The sequence below is a fragment of the Anser cygnoides genome, chromosome 2, assembly GCF_040182565.1.
Source record: "Anser cygnoides isolate HZ-2024a breed goose chromosome 2, Taihu_goose_T2T_genome, whole genome shotgun sequence".
Lineage (NCBI taxonomy): Eukaryota > Metazoa > Chordata > Aves > Anseriformes > Anatidae > Anser > Anser cygnoides.
Genome location: NC_089874.1, coordinates 52,170,582 through 52,193,162, shown reverse-complemented (window position 1 = coordinate 52,193,162; position 22,581 = coordinate 52,170,582). Strand labels below are relative to the sequence as shown.

General features: G+C 38.4%; 1 protein-coding gene across 2 annotated transcripts in view; it reads left to right on the top strand.

Annotated features, from left to right (window-relative positions):
- CDKAL1 (CDK5 regulatory subunit associated protein 1 like 1) overlaps window positions 1–22,581 on the top strand; it is a 434,151-nt gene that overhangs the window by 121,263 nt on the left and 290,307 nt on the right. For both annotated transcript variants that reach the window (XM_066992066.1, XM_066992067.1), the window contains one exon: window positions 14,084–14,180. In XM_066992066.1, the coding sequence (XP_066848167.1) occupies window positions 14,084–14,180 (97 nt within the window). The remainder of the gene's footprint in view (window positions 1–14,083; window positions 14,181–22,581) is intronic.

Here is a 22,581-nt window from a genome sequence, read left to right as displayed (position 1 = left end):
TGGTTAATATAGGAGATATTCTTGGGAAAGCTAATGCATTCAGAGAAATGACTCCTTCAGCTCTACTAAAAGTTCCAATTTTTAGTTCTTTAAATAATACATTTTGAACTAGATTTAGATGACTAAACTGGTATTAATTTCTCAGAATGGTGAGGGCTTCTCTCCCTCCCCCTCTTCCCACCCCTCACTCCTCCCAATGTTTTCCCCAATCATATACATCAAAAAGCCTAAAATAGGTTGGTTGTAAGAGTGCTGCATAAATCTTTAGTGACTTTAGGAGATGTAGCTAATCTGCTCAGTCCCATTTCACAGTGGGAGTGCACTAAAGCCATCTTGCACTGCTTTACGCACTTTTGAGCATCCTGCTTTCTATTGGCATCTTCTCCCATTCCATGCCTAAGCATCAATGACAGCAACTGGGTTGGGAATTTGTCCAGCAGTGTACAGGCAGAAGCAAAGTGCAGTCTTCATGCAACTCATGTGAGAATTCCCCCCCCCCCCCCCCCCCCCCCCTTTTTTTAATACAATTAAAAATGCTTGAGTAGAAAGAGACATAATATATTGCTTTTCTTTTTCTTTCAATCTGTACATCTAACCATAGGCTCAAATCTTCACTGTCCTAGAGAAAACATATGGTAGTATGTCTTCAGTTTGTATTTGTGCATATTGATGTGATGATGCAAGGCCTTACTAAAGTAGCAAGTTAAAGCGGTGTAGAAATATGTTGCTTTCAGGAAATATGATGAGTTTGTGGGAGTTTAGAAGCCCTTAGTTTCTGTATCGGTAGAACACCTACATTTTCTATCCCACATATGTATATTTCAAAATGTAGCCTCTGAAGAATTGTTAGGATCTTTGCCATTACTTTGGGTGTGGTTTAAAAAACACACACACACACACACACAAACTAGAAAGTAAAGATATGAATGAAGAGTTGTGCTTCATAATCTACTGCAAATAAGCCTGTTCACAAAAGGGGGCTCCTGTTGCAAAGAACATGAGACCTATGGGGGGGACCATGAAATATAAGCCAACTCTCATGAGTCATTCTCTGTGAGTAAGGCAAACCATCTATTCAGCTGTGTATTAGGAGGAATGTGACCAGGAGATTGAGGGAAGGCATTTATTCCTCTTCACCTGGGTTACCGTGGTTTGGCCGAAGTTGAAAGAAACACAAGGAGACTGGAACAGGTCCATGGGAGGGCAACTAAGATGTTCAGTCTGGCATGAGTCTGGCAAATAGGAGGTTAGTGGATAATGTAATTATAGTCTGTTAGTACTTGAAAGGCAACTGCAAAGAATATGAAACCAAGCTTTTCCCCATGGGACCAGAAAACATAACAAATGACAGCAAGTTTCATAGCTTTGGCTGGGTAAAGCCATGGCTGATACCACCTGATGTTGTCAGTAGTCAACATTTTTGAGTAGAGGTTCTAGATGACCTCTAGAAGTTCATTCCAAACTACATATCCCTGATTCTATAAAAACAAGATTAAACACAGGTGGTAAGAGATGGTATGCTTAGTTTGTCATTTCTATTGCTGTTCAGATACTATGATCGTGAATAGGAATTAATAAAACAGTACTCATCTCTTTAGATTAGAAGGAGCTTACTAGACTTTACTGGCTTTACTAGAAAGAGTTTATTGAATTATAATTAAAAAAATAAGTCTAAATTGCACTGTATTGCATTGTTATGAGACTGAGCAAAGGTTCCAACACCTAGGAGCTAAACCTATTTTGTCATTTCTGCTCTATTCTCTGTCATATGTTCATGTTTCATAGTGCATATATATTCCTCATGTTTCGCAGAACTCCTGACAAAAACTAGGCACAGTGTTGCTGTTCACGTAGAGTTCCCATAAAGTGAAAAGTATGTTCAACATTTGGTTTTGAAAAATTACCTCACTGAATTTTGTTACTTTCTATTTTATGGTTTGCTTCTGACAGTTCTTCTACGCACATACTACAAAACCTGTCTTTAGTTGGTCTCAAGAACTTTTTTTTTCCTTTTTTCTTTTTTCTTCTGTGTAGTGGTGATAGTTACCAGTTGTTGAGTAATAGAAAGCCTTGATGGCTGGAATTTTGGCTGCCTTTCCGGTCTGTTGATTTCCTTCCTCATCTGCCCTTAAGGTGTCTAGTGTGGTTTAGCCTGGCAGGCAGCTGAGCACCACACAGCCCTTCACTCACTCCCCCCTCTCCCTGCACTGGAACGGGGGAAAGAATCAGGAAAAAAAAAAAAGTAGAACTATGAGTTGATATAAAGACAGTTTAATATGACAAAAAAGGAAGGGAAAATAATAATAATATGTATACAAAACAAGTGATGCACAGCGCACTTGCTCACCACCCGATGCCCGATGCCCAGCCAGTCCCCAGGCAGCGGCACCTTGCCCCAGCCAACTCCCCTAGTTTTACTGCTCTGCATGACATCAGGTATTAAGGAATATCCCTTCGGTCAGTCTGGGTCAGCTGTTCGGGCTGTGTCCCCTCCCAGGCCCTCGTGCACCCCCAGCCTCCTCGTTGGCAGGGCAGCATGAGAAGCAGAAAAGTCCTTGGCTCTGTGTAAGCACTACGCTGCAACAACTAAAACATCAGTGTGTCATCAGCATTATTCACATCCTAAATCCAAACCACAGCACCATAGTAGCTACTAGAAAGAAAATTAACTCTGTTGCAGCTGAAGCCAAGGCAGTATCCAGGAGAGAAGGAGATGATTGTTAAGGTCACCTGTTACACCCAGCATTTCTGATGTCAGAACATCGATGTCAGACAGCATAGAAACCTTCAGTGTTATTTTATTATTTTATTATATTTTATTGTTTTGGATCTTCACCTTTCGTACCTGTTGGGAAAAATTCCTTGCTGTGTTCTACTTAGGGAGGAGAGGGGAATAAAATTACTCAGGTTATTGAACAGCAAATTGTTTTTTTGCAACTAAAATAAATATACTCAAACTTCTCTCTTTAATCTTTCTTTTATTTATTTTGTAGGTAGTCTGTTTCTGAGAGGCATATTGTACCTTTGAGGGGAAAAAAAAAGACATATTATTTAATTTTCATTTATCACCAATTTCATTTTTTAGCCATTACATCAATGAGGTTTTATATTACAACCCTTGGGCATGCATGCACGTAACTTGAAGCCTGCATAGACTTTGAACCTGATGGGCAATGTAGTGTTTCATAACTACATTGGCTAAAATAATGATAGGCCCTAAACTGCATTTCTCTTATGTGGAAAGAAATGAATAAAACTAAGAGTGGGAGGACTGGAAGATAAAGCAGAATAAACAGACACTTAACAAAACATAAAGGAGAGATACAGCACCAATACCAAAATAGAGTGTTATAGGTATTACAGGAATATCTGTAGAAAGAACAGAGAAGTTGAGCAAGATTCAAATGGGTTATATAAGAGTACACTGTAATGATTTTGATTTCTACTTCTTTAATCTGTGAGTCAAAAGTTTTACTGTCCCTTTCCAAGCAACTTCACAGGAGACTTTCTTTCACCAGTTTTGAGACAAGTATATCTGATTAAACAGACAATCTATATATGCACAAATAAATTCAAAGTAGTAGGTTAAGTTCTCAAGTTTGAAGGGGAGAATGAAGTCTTGCTATTTCAAAGTAGTAGAAAGAATATTATACTCAAAAGAGGAAAGTAGTACTAGAAAGAAATGACAAACTTGTTGCTGTAGGTTTGGGAATATTTCTGCTGCTTTTGAAAACAATCTCAAAACTGATTTCTATCAATCCTTGCTGAAGAAAGGATAAAATGAAACTGGAGATGTAGAGAGATGGTGAAACATTTATTGAACCTTAATGCCCGTCACAGATGCACTGAAGGACATAGAGCTTCAAGGCTATGCAGAAGCTTGTAATTTTTCTTTTGAGGTACTTCCAGCTTTTGCCACCTGCAGCACTTCCCTGGTGGTGTGCCTCTCCTTTGGTCAGGCTGAATCAGCAGAACTTCAATATATCTAGTACTCCATGCCTAGAAATTCAAAGCAAGAAATTCAAAGATAGTTGCTCGTGCTGTTAGCAGAGAACTAATAATCAGAAGTGAAAGGTAGGGAGGAAGAAAAGGCATGCAGTGTTGAGGATGTCTGAAGATTTGCAAGATTTGTTGTTACAGACTTTTAGAGCCTGATCTCTATGCTGTAAGGTAATAATAATAGAAACATAGTTAATACTTTCTCCTTCTCCAATCCCAAAATAGATAAAATATAAATTATGGAAAGCATTACCTTCCCAGATACTATTTTTGTGACACATTTAAATTTGCAGGTACTACCAGAAGACCAGTCAACACGCTAAACTCAATTATATCTGCTTATTTTTGTTGCTGTTGTTTTTAGATTTTACTGAAATACGTGAATTTTGAACGGAGAATTGGTAAAGAATGGCCTGCTACAGGAAGACAACTTTAAGACCATAATTAGACATTTGCCTAGTTATTAGTTGCCAAGTTGTTAGGCAAATGCCTAATTATGGTCTTAAGTAATTTTACATCATTGAGTAGGTAGGGATCTAAAATGTTATGAGTACTTTATTTGAAGAATGGAATATGTTAACTTTTAATAGTTGTCTACGTGCATTGATCAAGATATCCTAGAAAAATTTCAGTTAGCAGTGCCATTTTTTGTTTCGTTGTAAGAAAATAGTGGAAAGGCTTAGAAACATAATAGAGCATCTAAATATGCTTAAAGACAAAGCTCATAAAAGCTCAGATTTGCAGAACAACAAAGGCAAATACATTACTGATTTATTTGAAGAAGAACATTAAAAGCCCAAATGGTTGTGAAATACAGTTGAAATACATTATTTCTTATATTTTTAGCAAATATCTTGTACAGACTGTGCATGTCACCTGTGAATAAAATGTTTTAACTTGCGAAGGTCTGATTGTGTAAAGCAAGTCTTGGCAGACTATGTTGTTCACTTGAGTAGAGGTGGAGGTTTGTTTTAACCAGCAAGTGGGTGTGTTTGAAACCAGACTTGGAAGAGGGAAACCTGCAGCATGACCTGAAGCGCCTTAGTTATCCTTCCGCTCAGAACTATTCTTCAGAGCAATGTTTCTTTTGTCTAGAGAGGTAATTACTTTTCTTTCTCTGTATATCTTTAATTTAATTGCTATTCTTAGAGATAACTTCCTATATGGTTAGCGCACTACTTCCACTACAGATTTATAGTGGGGATGAAGGGAGAAATGACTAAAGAAGGAAAAAGTTTTGGAGCCAGCACCTAAAACACAGAGCTTTCCAGATGAAATTTCCTAAACTTGGTGTCGTCTTAAAGCACTGACCTGCTTACCCCAAACAAAATAAGAAAGTTTGATTCAAGTGAGATTTGGTCAAAATACAAAGCCCAAACCCTCCAACACATTCCTGCTTAAAACATTAAAAGCTACTTTTCCACAGGTCAGCAAGCAGGTTTAGAGCTGAGCTGTGAGAAAAGCTTGCCCAAGAGTGCTTATAGTTTGGATAGAAGGGTTTTAATTTGAATAATGGTAGCCCAAAAGCTGCGACATCTGATCAGGATTTTATGTTCTGGTTAAGAATACAATGTGGAGCAAAGCATACTCCTGGTTTGAATTTCTTTATGGCTTTTTTAGTATTCTGTGTTGTGTAGAAGGGTCTGTCAATCTCTTATATAGGGAAAAAAATCTTGACTACTTAGCAATAAGGAAAAAAAGTAATATGCTTTCTAGCAAGCAAGTAAATACCTGTTCACCACCAGCCAAGGCAAATTTTTTGAATAGATTATCAATAATTATGCTTTCCTTCTAAAAACAATGAATTTTGTTGAAAAATTTCAGTTGTGGTTTTGCAAAGTTGCTTTAAAGTCATAATGTTAAATTGCTTTTCTTAGTCAATCATGTGAAGGGGCAGCAGTTGGCTTGCACCTGTTCTTGACTGTCAGAAAGCCATTCTGATAGCTCTCTGTTTTGGGGAAATAAACTTCCACTGTGATTTTGGTTAGTTCAGTCTTGCATGGGGCTACAAAAACTACCAACAGGGGCAAGATGGGATGTAGGATTTATTCCTTGATCCCACTGTGCTCCTGTACACATGGTGGTCTGACTTTTCAATTTGATAAAATTTGCATACTGTTACCTCTTAAGCCCATGCAAGAAGAAAACACGCAGAAAAGGCCATGATTGCCTCTAAAACGCAGTATTTGCATGAATAAGGCTCGCACAAGAGTAATTGTTGCACCTTTGATTGCTGCCCATAAAGTTACATTTATAGAAAATTTGAGTAAAACTCGGGCATGGATCTGACTTGGTCTTGAGTTTAAAATGAGATTGCTTCCCAGCCTTCTGCAGACAAACCTGCAGTCACTTCCCCTGCATGCTAAGTAGATGGATGAAAACAAGTTTCTATTCAAACCAAGGTATTAGAGCTAATACAATACGCTGAGTTGAGAAAATGCACTGTAGGTTGGAAGCAGCTGCTAGCCCGTAATTTTGGAGTGTGGTGGAAGCAAGTGTCTGCCATAAAAGGCTGGATGGATCTGTTGTTCTTGTGAAAAGAAGTAGTCTGACTAGTGCGTTCAGACAGTTTTTTATTTTTTATTTTCCTGAGAATGGGAAAGATGCGAGAAGTGTAAAGCCTATTCATGCAGGTACTGTGATGATCCAAATGTAGACAGAATACACTTTTTCTTCCACAAGGATGTCCTCTCAGAAACTTAGGGAATAATGTGGTATGTAGCATGTGAGTCATACTTGGCATTCTTCTCAGAGCTGATATTTTATGTCCATTGTAGATGGATATTTTAAAGAACCTCAGTTTTGAGTCTGATGGAGCAAACATTTGTCTTTGAAATAGTTTGAGAAAAGATGTGCTCCCATATTTCAGGAGGATAACATGCAACTTACCTTTCCTCTGGAGTATTTACATGTTACCTGATGGTTTTTGCCAAAGGAGACAAGTTCAGGGGATGCAGCACAGTAATTAGGGGGTTGCTTTGCTAGAGACGGGTCCTCAAAACCAATTTAGGAAACTTCAATAATTAGCATCAATGAGCTCAAGTGAACTTAACATCTTCACATGCTTCACAAAGAATGGTAATTCTTTTGGGGCTATGGAGGTGTACAAGGAAGCTGACAGACCTAAGCAGACTTGAGCAGTTCTGAGAAGATAATGCTAATGTCTAATTCATAATGTTGACAAGTTTTCATCATATTTTCCAAATGTCTTTCATTATGGGGTTGCCCTTAATGTAGAAAGAACCACGCGTATGAGAGTTTATTACATCCTTCTTGTTTTTTATTCACCTTTGCCATTCCGGATATTGCAACCCAACTTGCACATTTCATCAAACACGTTAAGCTCGCTGTAGATGAAATGAGGAGTTCCTATGTTCTCTTTCTGCTTCCTTTTGAACATCTTTCACTTCATGATTGTTTTAGCTGTAATGCTGCCCCTCTTGGGTGAGCTGATGTAAGTGAATAAAATAACAACACAACAGCTCTATAACTTTCTCCTATATTAGTGAGTTAAATGGGTCCATGGAAGAATGCAGTGAACTGCAGAACTTGGAGCAAAGCAGGAGTGATACCAAATGGCCAGAAATGAGAAAGAGGAGGGACTGGAGCTGGAGAAAGGTAGGAGCAGTGGTAGCAGACAGGAAGGATAGGAATCAAGCCTTTAGTAATGAGACATTAGATTGGTTCAAAGCCTGTAGCATCACAGATACAGTATATAATTTTTCAAACAGAGAATAGCAGTGTGATTTTATGGATTTTCAGGAATTTATCCCAGATAATATACAGGCACCATATTTTCATTCCAGTGATGCTGCACTCTCTTAAAAACTTATGGCTTCCTACTGATTAATTAAGCAGATAAGACAGTTGGAATATCTTTCATATTAATGAATCTTTAGCAAAATAGCATTTCTCTTTCCCCATAGACTCACATCATCATTTCTGCAACCTGGGAAGTAGTATCGCCCAGTTTTACTTTCTATAACCTTTGGCAGATTTATTTCACAGTATACCCTGATCATACTGTAGACAGAGCTGTGTTAGCAAAACTTTTCATTATTTTTTTATGCATTTCTTTGGGTGTTTGTAGGCACAAACCTCCTGCTGATTTGTAGTCTCACACCTTTCTGAAATACCTGATAAGAGGTGCTGTGGATTTTGTGTAGTAGAAAGTCACGGAAATGACGAGGAGACTATAAGTGTACTGCACAATTTGATTTATCTATACGCATCCTAAACAGAAAGTCACAAGGTTTGTGCTGGTACAATAACTATGGTGGGTTGGGGGGGGGGGGGTTCTTTGGTTGGTAGAAACAACTCATTGATATAAAAACTTACTTGATGGTAGACAGTTGTCATCTGCCTAGTAGGATTCAGGTTGAATTACTTCCTTTCCAGTTTCATTTCAGAGAACAATGATACTTTCCATTGTATTTTATCATAGAAATAGTTTGTATTATTATTTTATGAGTTAGTTGTTCATGAAGTGCAAAGCTTAATAAGCTCACTGTAAAGCACGTTTTTCCCCTAATTTATTGCTTTTGCTGAAAAATTGCTCTCTTCTTCTCTGACTTGTATTTATTTGGGTGTTACTTAGTACAAGTAAGGCTGCAAGCAGCCTTCTATTCATTGTTAAAACAGTTCTTCACTATTTAATGTCACCAACAATGGATTTTGGAGGAGAAGAACTGGAGTTTGTTAGTATTTATTTGATGTTTGCATTCATGTAGTTTGTGGTATTGTCAGTGATATTGTTGAGGGGATTGAGTGCACTCTCAGTAAGTTTGCAGATGACACCAAGTTGGGTGGGAGTGTTCACCTGCCTGAGAGTAGGAAGGCCCTGCAGAGGGATCTGGATAGGCTGGACTGATGGGCTGAGGCCAACGGTATGAGGTTCAACAAGGCCCAGTGCCAGGTCCTACACTTGGGTCAGAGCTACCCCAAGCAGCGACACAGGCTTGGAGAAGAGTGGCTGGAAAGTAGACCAGCAGAAAAGGACCTTGGGGTGTCAACAGCCAACAATGTGCTCAGGTGGCCAAGAAGGCCAATGGCATCCTGGCTCGTGTCAGAAATAGTGTGGCCAGCAGGGCCAGGGAGGTGATTGTCCTCGAGTACTGTGTTCAGTTTTGGTCCCCTCAGTACAAGAAGGACATCGAAATGCTAGAATGCATTCAGAGAAGAGATGATGAAGGGCCTGGAACAGAAGTCCTATGAGGAGCGGCTGAGGGCACTGGGGTTGTTTAGTCTGGGGAAGAGGAGGCTCAGGGGAGACCTTACTGCTCTCTACAGGTACCTGAAAGGAAGCTGTGGGGGGCTGGAGGTCGGCCTTTTCTCGCAGATAACTAGCGATAGGACTAGAGGGAATGGCCTCAAGTTGTGCTGGGGAAGTTTAGGTTGGACATTGGGAAGAATTTATTCATGGAAAGAGTGCTCGGGCATTGGAACAGGCTGCCCAGGGAAGTGGTGGAATCGGCGTCTCTGGAGGTATTTAAGAGCCGTGTGGATGTGAGGCTCAGAGATGTGGTTTAGCAGTGGAATTGCACTGTTAGGTGATGGTTGGACTTGATCTTAGAGGTCTTTTCCAACCTAAATGATTCTGTGATTCTCTGTAGTGCTTGGTAAGTGCTGTTACTTCAGTGCTGCAGAAGCACATTAAGACAGCACAATCCTGGTTTGACATTCCTATGGAAGGGAAAGAGAGCAGGTAGGCTGTAAGGATTTGGCTTCTCTTGTCTCACAAAGAGCAAGGTAGCAATTACTTCTGATGTCACATTTTTGTGGTTTTTTGTTTTTGTTTTTATTATTTGTTTTTAAAATTGCTTTCCCTAAATTTGATCATCGAGGAAAGGGTCCTAACTATTTTTCCTGTGGTGATTCTACCTGAATAGCTGTATAAGTTAGAAAAAAGTCATACAGCTTACAGCAGCAGCTACCGTGGTATCCAGCAGTGTTGCCATACACACAGTGCTGATGAAGCAAGCTGTTGTGGGTGACGTAACCCTTTCTGAAGGGTGGGAGTCATTTCTTTATCCACGTCATATCGAACAAATTTTCTTGGAGCTCAAAAAAAAGTGATGGAAAAGGAACCCTTGTTCCTTCAGTTGCATAAAACTGTGAGCAGAATATTCCAGTTAGGCAGGTTCCTGACAATGCAAATTGACATCCACATAAACAGGGAAGAAATGTATTCACATCCTAGTTACATCTTGGAGCTTGTATTACAAAAAAAAAAAGAAAAAAAAAGGCAGAAAACACTGAAAACATTTCATTAAATGTGATAGTACAAGTACAGTTGCAATGGCTATATCTGCAGAGGATACAGAGGACAATCTGTGAACTCACTACTAATCTTTTAAAAGTCCTCTGCTACATAGTGATCTTTTTTGTACCCGTTTTTTCTCACTTGTTCTCGTTCCACACACGTTTCCATTACTTAGAAGTAGCTAGAATATTTTTTTTCTTTGAAACAGAATTGCTGTAATTAAATTTCTCTTCAGATTATATATCTTGCAATTTTTAGAAAAGAGTGCATTTCTAGAAAATGTGTCCTGATACGAATAAATTGAAAGTTCAAGGTAAGGATCATGTAATTGAAAAATACAAAAGATGTCTGAAAGGGAAGATGTATTTGTTCATGCCACTACTAGATTCCATGAAGTATTATTCTCATTACTATTCATGTTTTCTGAAGGATAAAGGCTTTTCTAATATAGTTGCCGTGCTAACTAGACTTCTAAAGAATAATTTTTGTAGGCTTTTGTTAGTATGAGCAGGGCTCATTAAACAATATTAAAAGGAGTTAACAATATAGTGCTGGAGTGCATATTTTCCGAAGTGCTTTCTTGATAAATGAGGCAAAAATTTTCATAATTTCCTTACTACAGTTTTTCCTTTATGCTGGATTTCATGGACTGTACAGTGTAACATGAATGCAATGAAAATCGACTATGATTGAAAATTTAGTTCCAACATTTCTGTTTAATTGCATTTTAAAGCAAAAAATTTCATTGTACAAAATTCTTTATTCTTTAGAGACCTGCACAACTTTAAAAAACATTTAAATGAAGGCAGTGCTTATTAGGAGGAATATTCAGTTTAACTTTCTTCCCCCTAGCTCCAGTTGTAGTCCCAGAAGATATGGCAAAACGTTAAAGCTATGAAATAACATTAAAATGCCATTTAATGTGTCAAGGGAAACTTTGTTTATTTTTCTCTTCAGATAAAAAGACCTGAATAAAAGCTTTTTCCTCTGTAGTGCTTGCAGGTTTTCAAGTAGATGGAGAAGGCTGTTGCTAGCAGCAGATTATACCAGATGCACAGTTGCCTAGGGATGGGTGCTTTGTTTGCTGGAGACAGGTCTTATTGTCTTGCCTTGAGGCGTTAGGTTGAGTCTGTTAGACCACGTAAGTAGTGATTTTTATCCTTTGAGCTAGTGGAGTGTCACATGGTGGTATGTGACATTTTTAGGTAACGCATGAAATAGATATATATTTCTTTTTTCTTTTTTTCTTTTTTTTAAACTTGGATAAGTAGAAGTAGGTGACCTCTATAGAAGTTTTGCAGAAACCTTAAATATTTACCACTGAAAGAAAAGGATTGCCAATTTTAGAGACAAGTTGCTAGGTTCCCAGCCTAAGAAATGTACTAAATTAGCATTTCATCATAGTTCTTTCTTCCTTGATAAAATTTCTGTGGATAGATGAAAGGATTTACATTTATATTGAATATTGTAGCATGCACGTAGAGGACCAATGAGGCTCTGTATGATGAACATCTGAAGATTTCCTGAAATTTCCACTAAAAGAAAATGGAAAACTTTATGGTTATATTTACTACATTTATATTAGACATGAAATAATAGGTGTAATACATTTTTATGTTAATTCACACTTGTCTGTATATAGGATATTTAATTTGTTCCTTCAAAATACCTCATTTCTAATGCAGCTGCCTACACAAGATATTTGGCAAGATAGACCGTGTTCTGTAATTTTACAATTCCTGTGTTCTTATGAGATTATATTTTCATTTGAGGTATAATTTGCAAATACATTTGTCCACATTATAATTACAAAGTGAAAATTGTGACTCAGTAGCAGAACTGGTTGTAGTATCAGTCTGGTTTTGTAAGTTTTTCTTCATTAAATTTGTATCTGGAGTTTTGTATCTAGATTTCCAGGTAGTTTAGCATCCTTGTGCTTGTCAAACATTACTTTCTCTAGTGCATTCAGTTTGGGAGGTAGCTCAAGCAAGCCAAAGAGCGTAGTCATACAAACAATTGAGTATTTTGGATAAGAGATTTTCTACCAAAAATGTTATGATATGACTTAGTCTATTTCAACATAACAGTAAACACTTCATTAATTTATATATTGCTGGAGAAAAATGTGCATTTAGAAGGTTACAGTTTGACAGAAGTCTGGCAGGAGGTTGTGATATAACATGCAACTGTGAATGACAGTTCTTAGAGCAACTCGTATGAAATACCTAGCAAGTCTGCTAAAATTATTCAGTGCTTCTCTTCTCTACTGTTTTGCAGATTATGATGGAATCATAGACCTTAAAGACTACCCAGTTCCACCCCCCTGCCATGGGCAGGGACACCTCCCACTAGACCAGGTTGCCCAAAGCCCCATCCAGCCTGGCCTTGAGCACTGCCAGGGATGGGGCATCCACAGCTGCTCTGGACAACCTGCTCCAGTGCCTCACCACCCTCTGAGTGAAGAATTTCTTCCTTATATCTAATCTAAATCTGAACTCTTTTAGTTTAAAGCCATTTTCCCTTGTCCTATCACTCCACTCCCTGACAAAGAGTCCCTCCGCAGCCATTATAGCCATATATATCCATATATATATATATATATGTAGCCATATATATATAGCTATATACCCAGTCCCTTTTAGCCATCCATCACAGCACTCCAGTTGTGTAAGTCATCCCACCATGTTTTTGGAATAGCAATTATATTAGAGTTTTCTAGGTACATGACGGCTTCCAGCTCCCACTGTTTGTTGCCCATGCTGTGTGCATTGGTATAGAAGTGCTTCAGCCAGGATGTTGATCCTGCCACCTTTTTGAGGGAAGAAGCTCTAATTCCTATGTGGTATTTCTCAGGTGTTTCTCTGGTTTCTAATGCATCAACAATGCCTGGGTCTTGCTGCTGCTCAGATCTCCATCCCCTACTCACATTGAACCTAATTTAAAACCCTCCATATAATTCTCGCCAGGTTGTTGGCAAAGATGCAGTAATTGTTAAAAGGGTTCATATGTTAATGAATGATTTGCAAAGTTTAATGAACATACGAAGGTTTTATCCCACTGTTTTGTGTTCAGGGCTTCCTATAGTTCCACGATTCAGTGATGGCTTAATACACAGTATTGAATTTAAAGTGAGTCAAAATATTACTGAAGAAATTAATGGTGTTATCCATTGGAACGTAATGTTTTGGTTTCCCACTTGGTGCTAAGGTAGTACCAAAGTTGAGGAATTATGTAAGTCAGTATTCACACAAACATTTATCTGCCAAAGACAAGCAATTAAAGCTTGAAAATGCTCAGTCTGATTTTTTATTTTTATTTTTTTCCCAATAGAAATTTAGAAAAGTGATGTAATTGGTCATTTCTGACTGGTATTAAATAGCTGCTTACATTCTGAACTAGTGGGTCCTATCTGCATAGGATGTCCCTTGCATTCTGTATAACCTTTCTTGACTCACACTTAATTTCTCTGTCCCATCTTTCTTGATGAGATTCTTTGTGAATTGCTGTCATTGTGGACAATAAAGATTAACTACATTTGATTAGGGCTTTCAAAGTTGTATTTACATCGAAGATGTACAATGGTAATGCTCTCTGTAGATGCTTCACAAACTGAGCCACATGTGCTGTAGCCTGAACTCTGGTACAGGGTTCTTCTGTTGTATTGGTTGGTTTTGTTTCTGAGGTCCAAACATGTACAAGTTGATTCTGACTTGGGAATGTTTTCATTGTGGTTGCTCTCGTGTTGCATGCATAGTATTACTACTTTAAAATTGAAAATGATCAAATTAGAAAATACTAACGCTGTCTGTCTGTCTTCTTTAGGAAAGCCCAAGAAGGGAACAAGAAAGTGGTTTTAGCAGGCTGTGTTCCTCAAGCCCAACCTCGTCAGGACTACCTGAAAGGCTTAAGTATTATAGGGGTATGTATCTTTATCAATTAGAAACCAAAGTTTTCAATAAGCCAATGTCATTATGTAGGCATAATTGACTTCCTCCTGGAAAAAGCAGTGGAGAAACTTGGTACTTTTGTTAGTCTGCTTGCATTATACAGTACTTAAGCTTTCTTGCTTCCACAGTGATCTGCTTTGGTTGTGGGACGAGGGGACAAGGATACATGGATACTGTTGGCAGAAATGATTTTAAGTGCCATTTGTAGCCTTAATGGGATGAAGATAGCCATTACCATATTGTTTAAAATACGACAGTTTATTTGCAGTAAGATGAACAAATACACCCTTTATTAAAATCAGTGAAAGATGTATAGAAGACTAGAGCAAAAATGTTACACAGACACAGCTGAGGGTTTGATGTTAGGTATTGTTTTTTCCCCCCTGTACTATTAAGACAAAAGGCAATGATCGTTTTGGTTAAACCTGAGGCAGTCTGAAGAGTTAAATCCACCAGTGACTGAATTGTTAAACAGTTATCAAGCTTTACCTTGAAAAGCTTTACCTGAGAGTTTTTGCCATAATTCAGCTAGTGAAGTGCTTTCAGTATCCTTTGGGATGAAGCAATACTGTCTAATTGATTCACCTTTGTAAAATCCTCCTGAAAATTTGGGAGTCAGAGCACAAGCTAGAAAAGATTTGTCATTGTTTAAGGCTTTAGATTAAAACTGGATGAAACGGCATGTATGAATTGAAACACCGTCATTGGATTCAGTGTGTGAATTACAGAGTGAAGTTGTCCTTTGTTATGTTAAGTCAGAGCAGATGACTGCACAGCATCTTTCCTGCATTAAAAATGTAGAGGGGTCAATGTGTTTCCACTTCAGTTTGATGAATTCAGATTGAAACTAAGATAAAGGAAAAACAACAAAATATTCCAAAGATTTTGCTTTCATTAGAAGAGCATATAAGATGCAATTATTCAAAGTAATTTAGAAGTAAAATTGTAGTTTGCGATTAGGAAAAAGATGAATTCATTAAATGATTTATTGGAATTCTTTGTAAAGATAGACTTTGTGCTGTTTGATTGACTTTTTTAATTACTACTGTCACTCAAAATGTTTTATCTTCCTTTTTTTTTCCAGATGCATTCTCAGTGACATGCTAATGCCTATAAATTAACTCATTGCTCAGAAATGATACTCGGGCTGTAAAACGCCACACTTATCTGTATAGATGACAATGCACTGATAGTTACAGTTCAAATGAATAAACAAATTTTCCATTGCACTGTGCAGTCTTACTTTACAAAATTACATGCAAGGGAACCGTGGTGCTCTGTCATCTCTATGACTCCAACTAATTAAGTGTAAATTACTCTGTGCAGCAGGATAGGGAAAAAAAGGTGAATGGATTTCATCGATTTGTATGACCTTTTCATTGTAAGTTCCTGAAAAAAGGATATGTGATAGTCTATACTGACTATTTTGTGGGGGATTATAGAGGAAGGGAAGGGAGGGACAGAGGAGACTGAAAGGTTTAGCAGGTAGGCTATGTTCTGGTATTTATGATGGATCTAAGTAGCGGTAGTGTTTCCTGATTTCCGGAGTTGAATGCAGTGCAGAAGGCATGCGAAACCCTTGTTTCCAGTGATAATTTAAACTATTGGAATGGAACAAGATGTTTTCTTTCTTTGACAATTTTCTAGAGTTAAGGTGTTTGATGTTGAAATAATGCTACCATGCTGGAGCTCTGATTAGTTGCTAAGGGCCACTGCATATCTGAGATGCTTCAAAATCACTGTGCCACCTGTACTTTGAAACCGTCAGACCTACTGGATATGAGTGTACTGTATCAGCATGCATACTGCAAGCATGGAGCCTAATGCACATATGTATCCCATTAAAGGCGCACCACAGCTCTGCAGATGTATGAATCTCCTTGATTTGCTGAATAAGAATGTCAATACCAAGTTCTGCTTCCTTCCCTATCTTTCCCAATGTAAGACCTAGCATCACAGACAAACTGTCTTTCTTCTGCTTCTGTACACCCATTTGCCAGGGGAAGAAGAATTTCAGCCCGTTCTCTTATCTCTGCAAGATAAAATCAATGTCACCAACACGGTAATCCCATCTCTGCTGCTACACTTTTCAGGCAGAATGTGCAGGTCCTATGCACAGTAGATTTACTACAGGCTTTTTGGCCAGAGTTGAACCTAAAGCACAGAAGCCATCAAATCTCTGTGTAGGGATTCTCTTAATTCCTGTGGCCTCCTAATTACCTTTTTCTGTTGTTGTTCTACTCTATAAGACAAGCGTTAGGTAATTTTAAAACTAGAGTTTAAAACTCAAATGCTGGGCAATTCTAATAGCAGCACATACAGCAGTGGCACTGTTATGAAATAGTTTGGTGTAAAAATTGAGAAATACATTTTTTAAAAAGGCACTTGACTTCTTAAGCTGTGCATCTATAATTGGTGTACACTTTTAAATTTAATGTGCCTTAGTTCTCTGTTTGTAAAAACCAAAACCAAAACCAAACCAAACCAACCAAACAAAAAACCTTCAGTGAGCAGTTTTAAGTGCCATTGTGAAAAAAGATCAGCATAATCTCAGTAAGATGCCAAATGTCTGTATAGCACTACTGCTTTGGCGTCCTAAATGAGGACCATATATATAATTGTACTATATTTCTGATGTACGGTTCAGTTTGTGATATCTGCCAAGCAGCCACAATGCCTCTCCATTCCTTGCAGAGTTTGTAAGACCTGACCGCATTAAAGATTGCAAGCCTCTCTGTTTGCTGCCCTTTAGCTGCAGGCCTATTATAAATATGTAAATATGTATAAATTCAAAGATCCAGTGTGTGCTTCATGAAAGGTAAATTAGATGGAATTTTATTTTGAATGATTTGCATTAGGAGAACTTCTTGGAAAGTGTGCTGCAAGCCCAAGGAACAGGTGCGCGCTGTTCTGCTCTAACTTGTGGCCAAAGATCAAGCTCAGTCAGAAGCACTCAGCTGGTTGGCTTTGGCTCACCATGCTGATATTCAGGTATGAGCCTCAAGAGTCAGGAAGGGATTGCGTTGAAGCACACGATTTTAAACTGAAAATTGACGTGGAAATAGGTACTTTTCCTTTCCACAGCAGTTACGTACTGCTCTATGAATTAAAAGGCATAAGAATTAGTTTAGATGAAAATGACACCTAAGCTGTGTCAGGGTTTAGCAATGATCATCAGTTGTTGACATGCTTTTCCGAGGTAGTCTGCTTCCCTTTAAAGTCGGTCTAGAGTCTGTTCTCAGGATACCTTCTTAAATCACAATTTTGCCCATGAGTGTGGCCAGAGTTTTTCTGATTCAGCGAAGGTTTTAAACACAGATGTTATCCCTCTGAAGTCAAAGTGTCCAGTCACATGCCTTTTGAAGTTACGTATTAAGGCCTGGATTTATGCTGCCTAACTGAGGTCCTGTAATTTGAGAGTCTGTTTTGCTCAGCTGCCTTTATGGTCAGTGAAGATAATTATCTCTAAGATAATTTAGATTTTAGAAGATCTGAAGTTACTTTTGAAGCTGGGTATTTCCCTTTTACCGACTTTAGAGAGGGCGTAGGCTGAGCAGGCTTTTAGCCTGCAACATCTGACTGAGCTGCCTAAAGAAAGTGAGGCGAAACAGAGTTGTTGGAACTGGAGTAAAAATCTGAAGGAATATGAAGCTTAAGAATATGGTTTTAAGATTATTTTAAGATTATATGGGTTTAAGATTATTTTAAACGAAGACCAACCTATATTAACCTAAGATTATTATATCTATTTAGTAACTGATTTGTTTCTCATATACGGGAGTGAAAATCAAAGATGAGTAGGGTTTTACTTAGCTGAAGAAAAAAGCTTGTTTTACTTCAGGCCATTGTATATGTTCTGTCTTGGGGCGTGCATGAGCAGCTGAGACCAGATGGCGGCTGCATCAGCAGTAGTCTCATGCTGTGCAGGCAAGATACTGCCCCCTCCCCATGTCCCTGGTGCCCTGTCCTCAGCTTTAACAATTTTGAGGTTTATTTTTTTGGTTTGCTGAGATGGCTTTCTTTTTTTTTCATTCAACAAAAATTTAGTTTTTCATTCAACAAAAATTTTTAGTCTACAGCATTTCTGGTCTTTTGTCCCTCCTTTACTGGCTTCAGGAACTTTTTTTTTTTGATAGTCTCTTTCTGATATTTGATGTACTTTCTCATTGCTTGTTACCTCAGATAAATTTCTCTCTCTGGGAAACACCAGCTGTGGCAGAGGAAGGACAGTCAGGAGAAACTCCAGGAGTATTTTCTCAAGGTGGTTGTCACTGCCCTGTCGATGCCAGAGTTCTGCCTTCAGACCTCCTGTGATAGAAGGAAAATTGTCCTGAAAGGAACCGGGGAGATTCAGGGGAGAACCTGCATTTACTTCAGAGGAAGATCCTTGAGAAGGTTGTTTTTAAAGGGAGCCTCCCCGCCATTTTTAAATGGTGGTAACTTTGGCAGTCACTGTGAGAGCTGGGGCTCATCGGAGGGGGAAACCACCAGCTTCTCAGCCAAAAGTGTCAGAGGTCTCACGCTTTGTCTCTGGCTCGTTGATATTCTCTGAAGGAATTTAAATGCTCATCCTATAGGATTTAATCCTCTTCAAATGGGACCAGAACAGTCGCCATGTAACGGGCAGTGGCATGAGTTATCCAGAAATCACAAGCACCGCAACAGTCGGCAAGGGGCAATGTGCCTCTGGTGTAAACATGCCTCCTGTAGCTGACTCTGTCTAAAATTATCTCTGGGCTATATTAAAAGGAGAGAAAATGAATACTTTTTCTTTCATTATGTAGCCTGCCAGGAGGCCCTAAGCATTCCCACCTCTTCTGCAATACATCGTTTGGCCAGATCGTTCCTCAGCTTCTTTGGCGCTGCAGCTTGAACCAAACAGTGTTTCTGTGGTGCCTTAGATGCCCTTGTCACAGACTCCATTAAAAGACAGTCCTTCAGAAAATACTCGACATTCGTGAATTGCTTGTTTTCACAGTCAGCCTCTGTTTTCATACTGTAGCTACATCCACTGAGAAAGCACCCTGAGGCACTCAGAAAAGACCCTTAATACATCGGCTATCTTTGCGTTTCTGAAGTTTAGCCCTTATTATCTAGCTTCGGTTGATAAGGGACATCTGAAGACCATCTCTCCTGTTTTGTGCTGGTCCTATCACTTCAAAGGGAGTTTGGTTCAAATCTCTTGATCCACAAAATACTTCCGTCCTTAATTGAATCGGCACATTAAACTTAAAAAACTAAGTCTTTATTTCACTAAATTTTGGATGACGTCCTACTGTTTCATCTTCATTCATGGCAGTGCGGGGTCTTTGCAGGGTCTCGGCGCTTTCCTTGGTCTTGGCCTGAAGAGAAAGTTGGAAAGAGTTTCTTTTACTTGCGTGTTAGGTACATGGGTGCACTTTTCTAGATAGCATTATTTGTTCTGAGATTTATGGGTGCACTTTTCTAGATGGTGTTCTTTGTTCTGAGATTACTGAGTTCTGCCTGGTAGAAAATTTCCGGGTAAATGTGCAACCTCTCACTTTTAACTACCCCTTAAGTGTACTCGGAGATTATTGGGGCTCTCTTAGAGGTTATATTTTTTCCAGTTTGCCTTGCAAAACAGTTTCAGGATTTTAATACTGCTTCTGAGACAACTCAGATCATGGCTGAGCACTTGGAAGCATTTGCGTGACCATCCTCAAACATGCATGTCTGTCTGTAGTCACAAATCACCTAGTGCGAGATTGCAGACATTGCAAGCATGTCTTTGGGCTGTTTACATCCAGCAGTCATCTGTTGAATGTGATAATGACAGTACAAAGGGAACTGAGGGACTTTCTCTGATGACAAATGGACCATGTGTGCATTTGTATAGTCTTCTAGCTAATTACTAGGGCTCTGTCAGAGAGCTCAGGGCTTGTCTCCCAGGGAGTGCCAGGCTGTCCTGGGAGGGAGTGGTTTGAAAATTGACTGACGTGTACTTGTGTGTTCAGGTGTGATCTGTAGTGTAGCTTCAGTCTCAGCATGGATATCTGATGTCTTCCTCATCTATCTGAGTGCTGGATGCATGTCATTTCTGAGCTGTACTAAATGCCTAGCTTTGATCACACCAGGAAAGCTCAAAGATTTTTCCTGGTTTTCATTTCAACTTGGTCTTCATGCTTTGATCTAACTGTCTTTTTCTTTGCTTTTTCTCCAACTGGTTTTCTGCTTTAGCTACCCCTTCATCCCTTGGGCCCTGCCTCTGCTCCTGTTCTATATCCATCTCAGCCCAGATTTGTGCATCAGCCTTCTTTTTTTCCCTTGTATTCCTGCTCAGCTGTCTGCTCCAGTCTATCCTTAGTTTTTGTTCCACCCAAATCCTAATGGAGAACCGTCTGTAATGGATAAAAAGTCCACTGTGTGGACGCTTACACTAGAAACAAGATCACACAATCTGTGGAGCTAAGTATAGTGCTATATCCAGCAGCAGTGTACCTGTTGTCAGTCCTGAAGGTTCTGATTTTTCAGGCTCGCTGCAAAGAAATGTTGAGGAGTGGTGTTTTTGCCCTTCATGTACCAATAGGAACTTCAAGTCTTCTTGCTTCAGGGGCTTCTCAATGCCTGTTGGAGGCATCATTGGGTCAAGAAGGTTTATGGATGCTCTTGATACCACTCTTGAACAGAATTGTCCAAAAGGTCAGTGAGATATGCTGAAAGGAATCCTGCAGGCCTCCATACAACCAAGGCAACTTCATTGCCATGAGTTTGTGATTTTTTTTTTTTCTTCTTTTTCTTCTTTTTTTTTTTTCAAATACAAATCCCCAAAACACTTATCTTCTCTTACACCAGATTCAGCTCAGTTTTACTGAGATATTTGAAATGAAGATTGGAAGCATTCAGTATTTTCTTTTTCAGGGCTTGGGGCTTTAGCCAAACAATTTCCAATAATTGCAAATGAAAAATGCTTAGTGTGGGAACTAACATATAAAGCCGAGTACACATCCATTCCTGGTTGCAGTTCTCATTACTTCCAAGATGAATAATTTTAATTACTTTCATGAACCTTCTTCTTGACAGACATATCCAGAATTTAATTTATCCGATAAAATGAAAATACACCTTTTTCCCCCCTGTTTTTATTTAACAGGGGGTTCAGGGCTATGCAAAAATTCCCCAGATATACAGAAAGTAATTATAGAGGTGGTTCAGGTTGTGAACCATTGTTTTTTGTTTTTTTTTTTTTTAATTATTATGAACTTAAACAGTTTTGTATTGAGATATGTAGCAATAATATTTTGGGCAATGTATTTGGCAGAGACTGTTCTGTGTCTGTGCTTATAATTTTAAATTCATACACATATGAAGTTGCTTTTTAAAATCTAAATAGAAAATCCATGTGTAAGTGTCTTAGGTCATATTTTTTTAAACTTATCTCTATATGAAATGAATATGTTTACAAGCATGAAAATATGCATGTATTCCACGTTAAGTGCTTATGTGTGCTTTATTTATGAGTAGATTGCTATAAATATAGGTATATGTCCATAATATAGATGCTTGGAATCCAGAAAAGGACTTAAATATGTGTCTTTTATAAGACTAATAAAACGTCAATATTAGTGATACTTTGAATAACTGAATTTCTAGAGTTCGTAACTAATATGCTTTATTAAGAAATCAGAAGTGGCAGAGATTTGTGTTTGGAAAAGGCTCTACTTCAAAAGTTTTTTTTTGTTTTTGTTTTTTTTTTTGTTTGTTTTTAAAGTTTAACATGGACTTGATCCAAAATCCAGGCCAGGAAAAGAACAGATTCCCACTGACTTCAGCGGGGAACTCTAGATCAGACACCAAACTACAGATGATCTCTTTTTTTAGCTGTTATTAGACCAATTGAAAAATGAAATAGAGATGATTGTGCAGACATTTGTTTACAGGAAATGACAAACCCAGTGGTTTAAGGGCACATAGATTCAGTAGCTTTGATGCAAGTGATCCAAGTTCCAAGCTCCTTTGTTGCAGACCAGGTTCAGCTCTTGATGCCTGTGCGTCTTGTGCTTTTGTGCTTGTTTCTGAAACAACAAACAACAACAACAAAAAACAAATCAAACAAAACAAACAAACAAAAACCTCCAAGCAAATGAATGCAAAAATCATACTAAATCTAGTGCCTATAATGTACATCTGACCGAAGCAGTGTTTAAAAATCAGTATTGTGGAAAAGATTCTGAACTAATTTAAATGTACAAAGTAGGGCTTTCTGAGTGTTGGTTTTATGCATTATATATAAATTTATATGTGCATTCCTACTAAACATTACATAGAATATGCACTTTGCATGAAAGCTGTAGGAAGAATGTCAACTTTTAGAATTTGAGTGTTTAATTTTGCAGTGTTAATGCTGATTCTTTC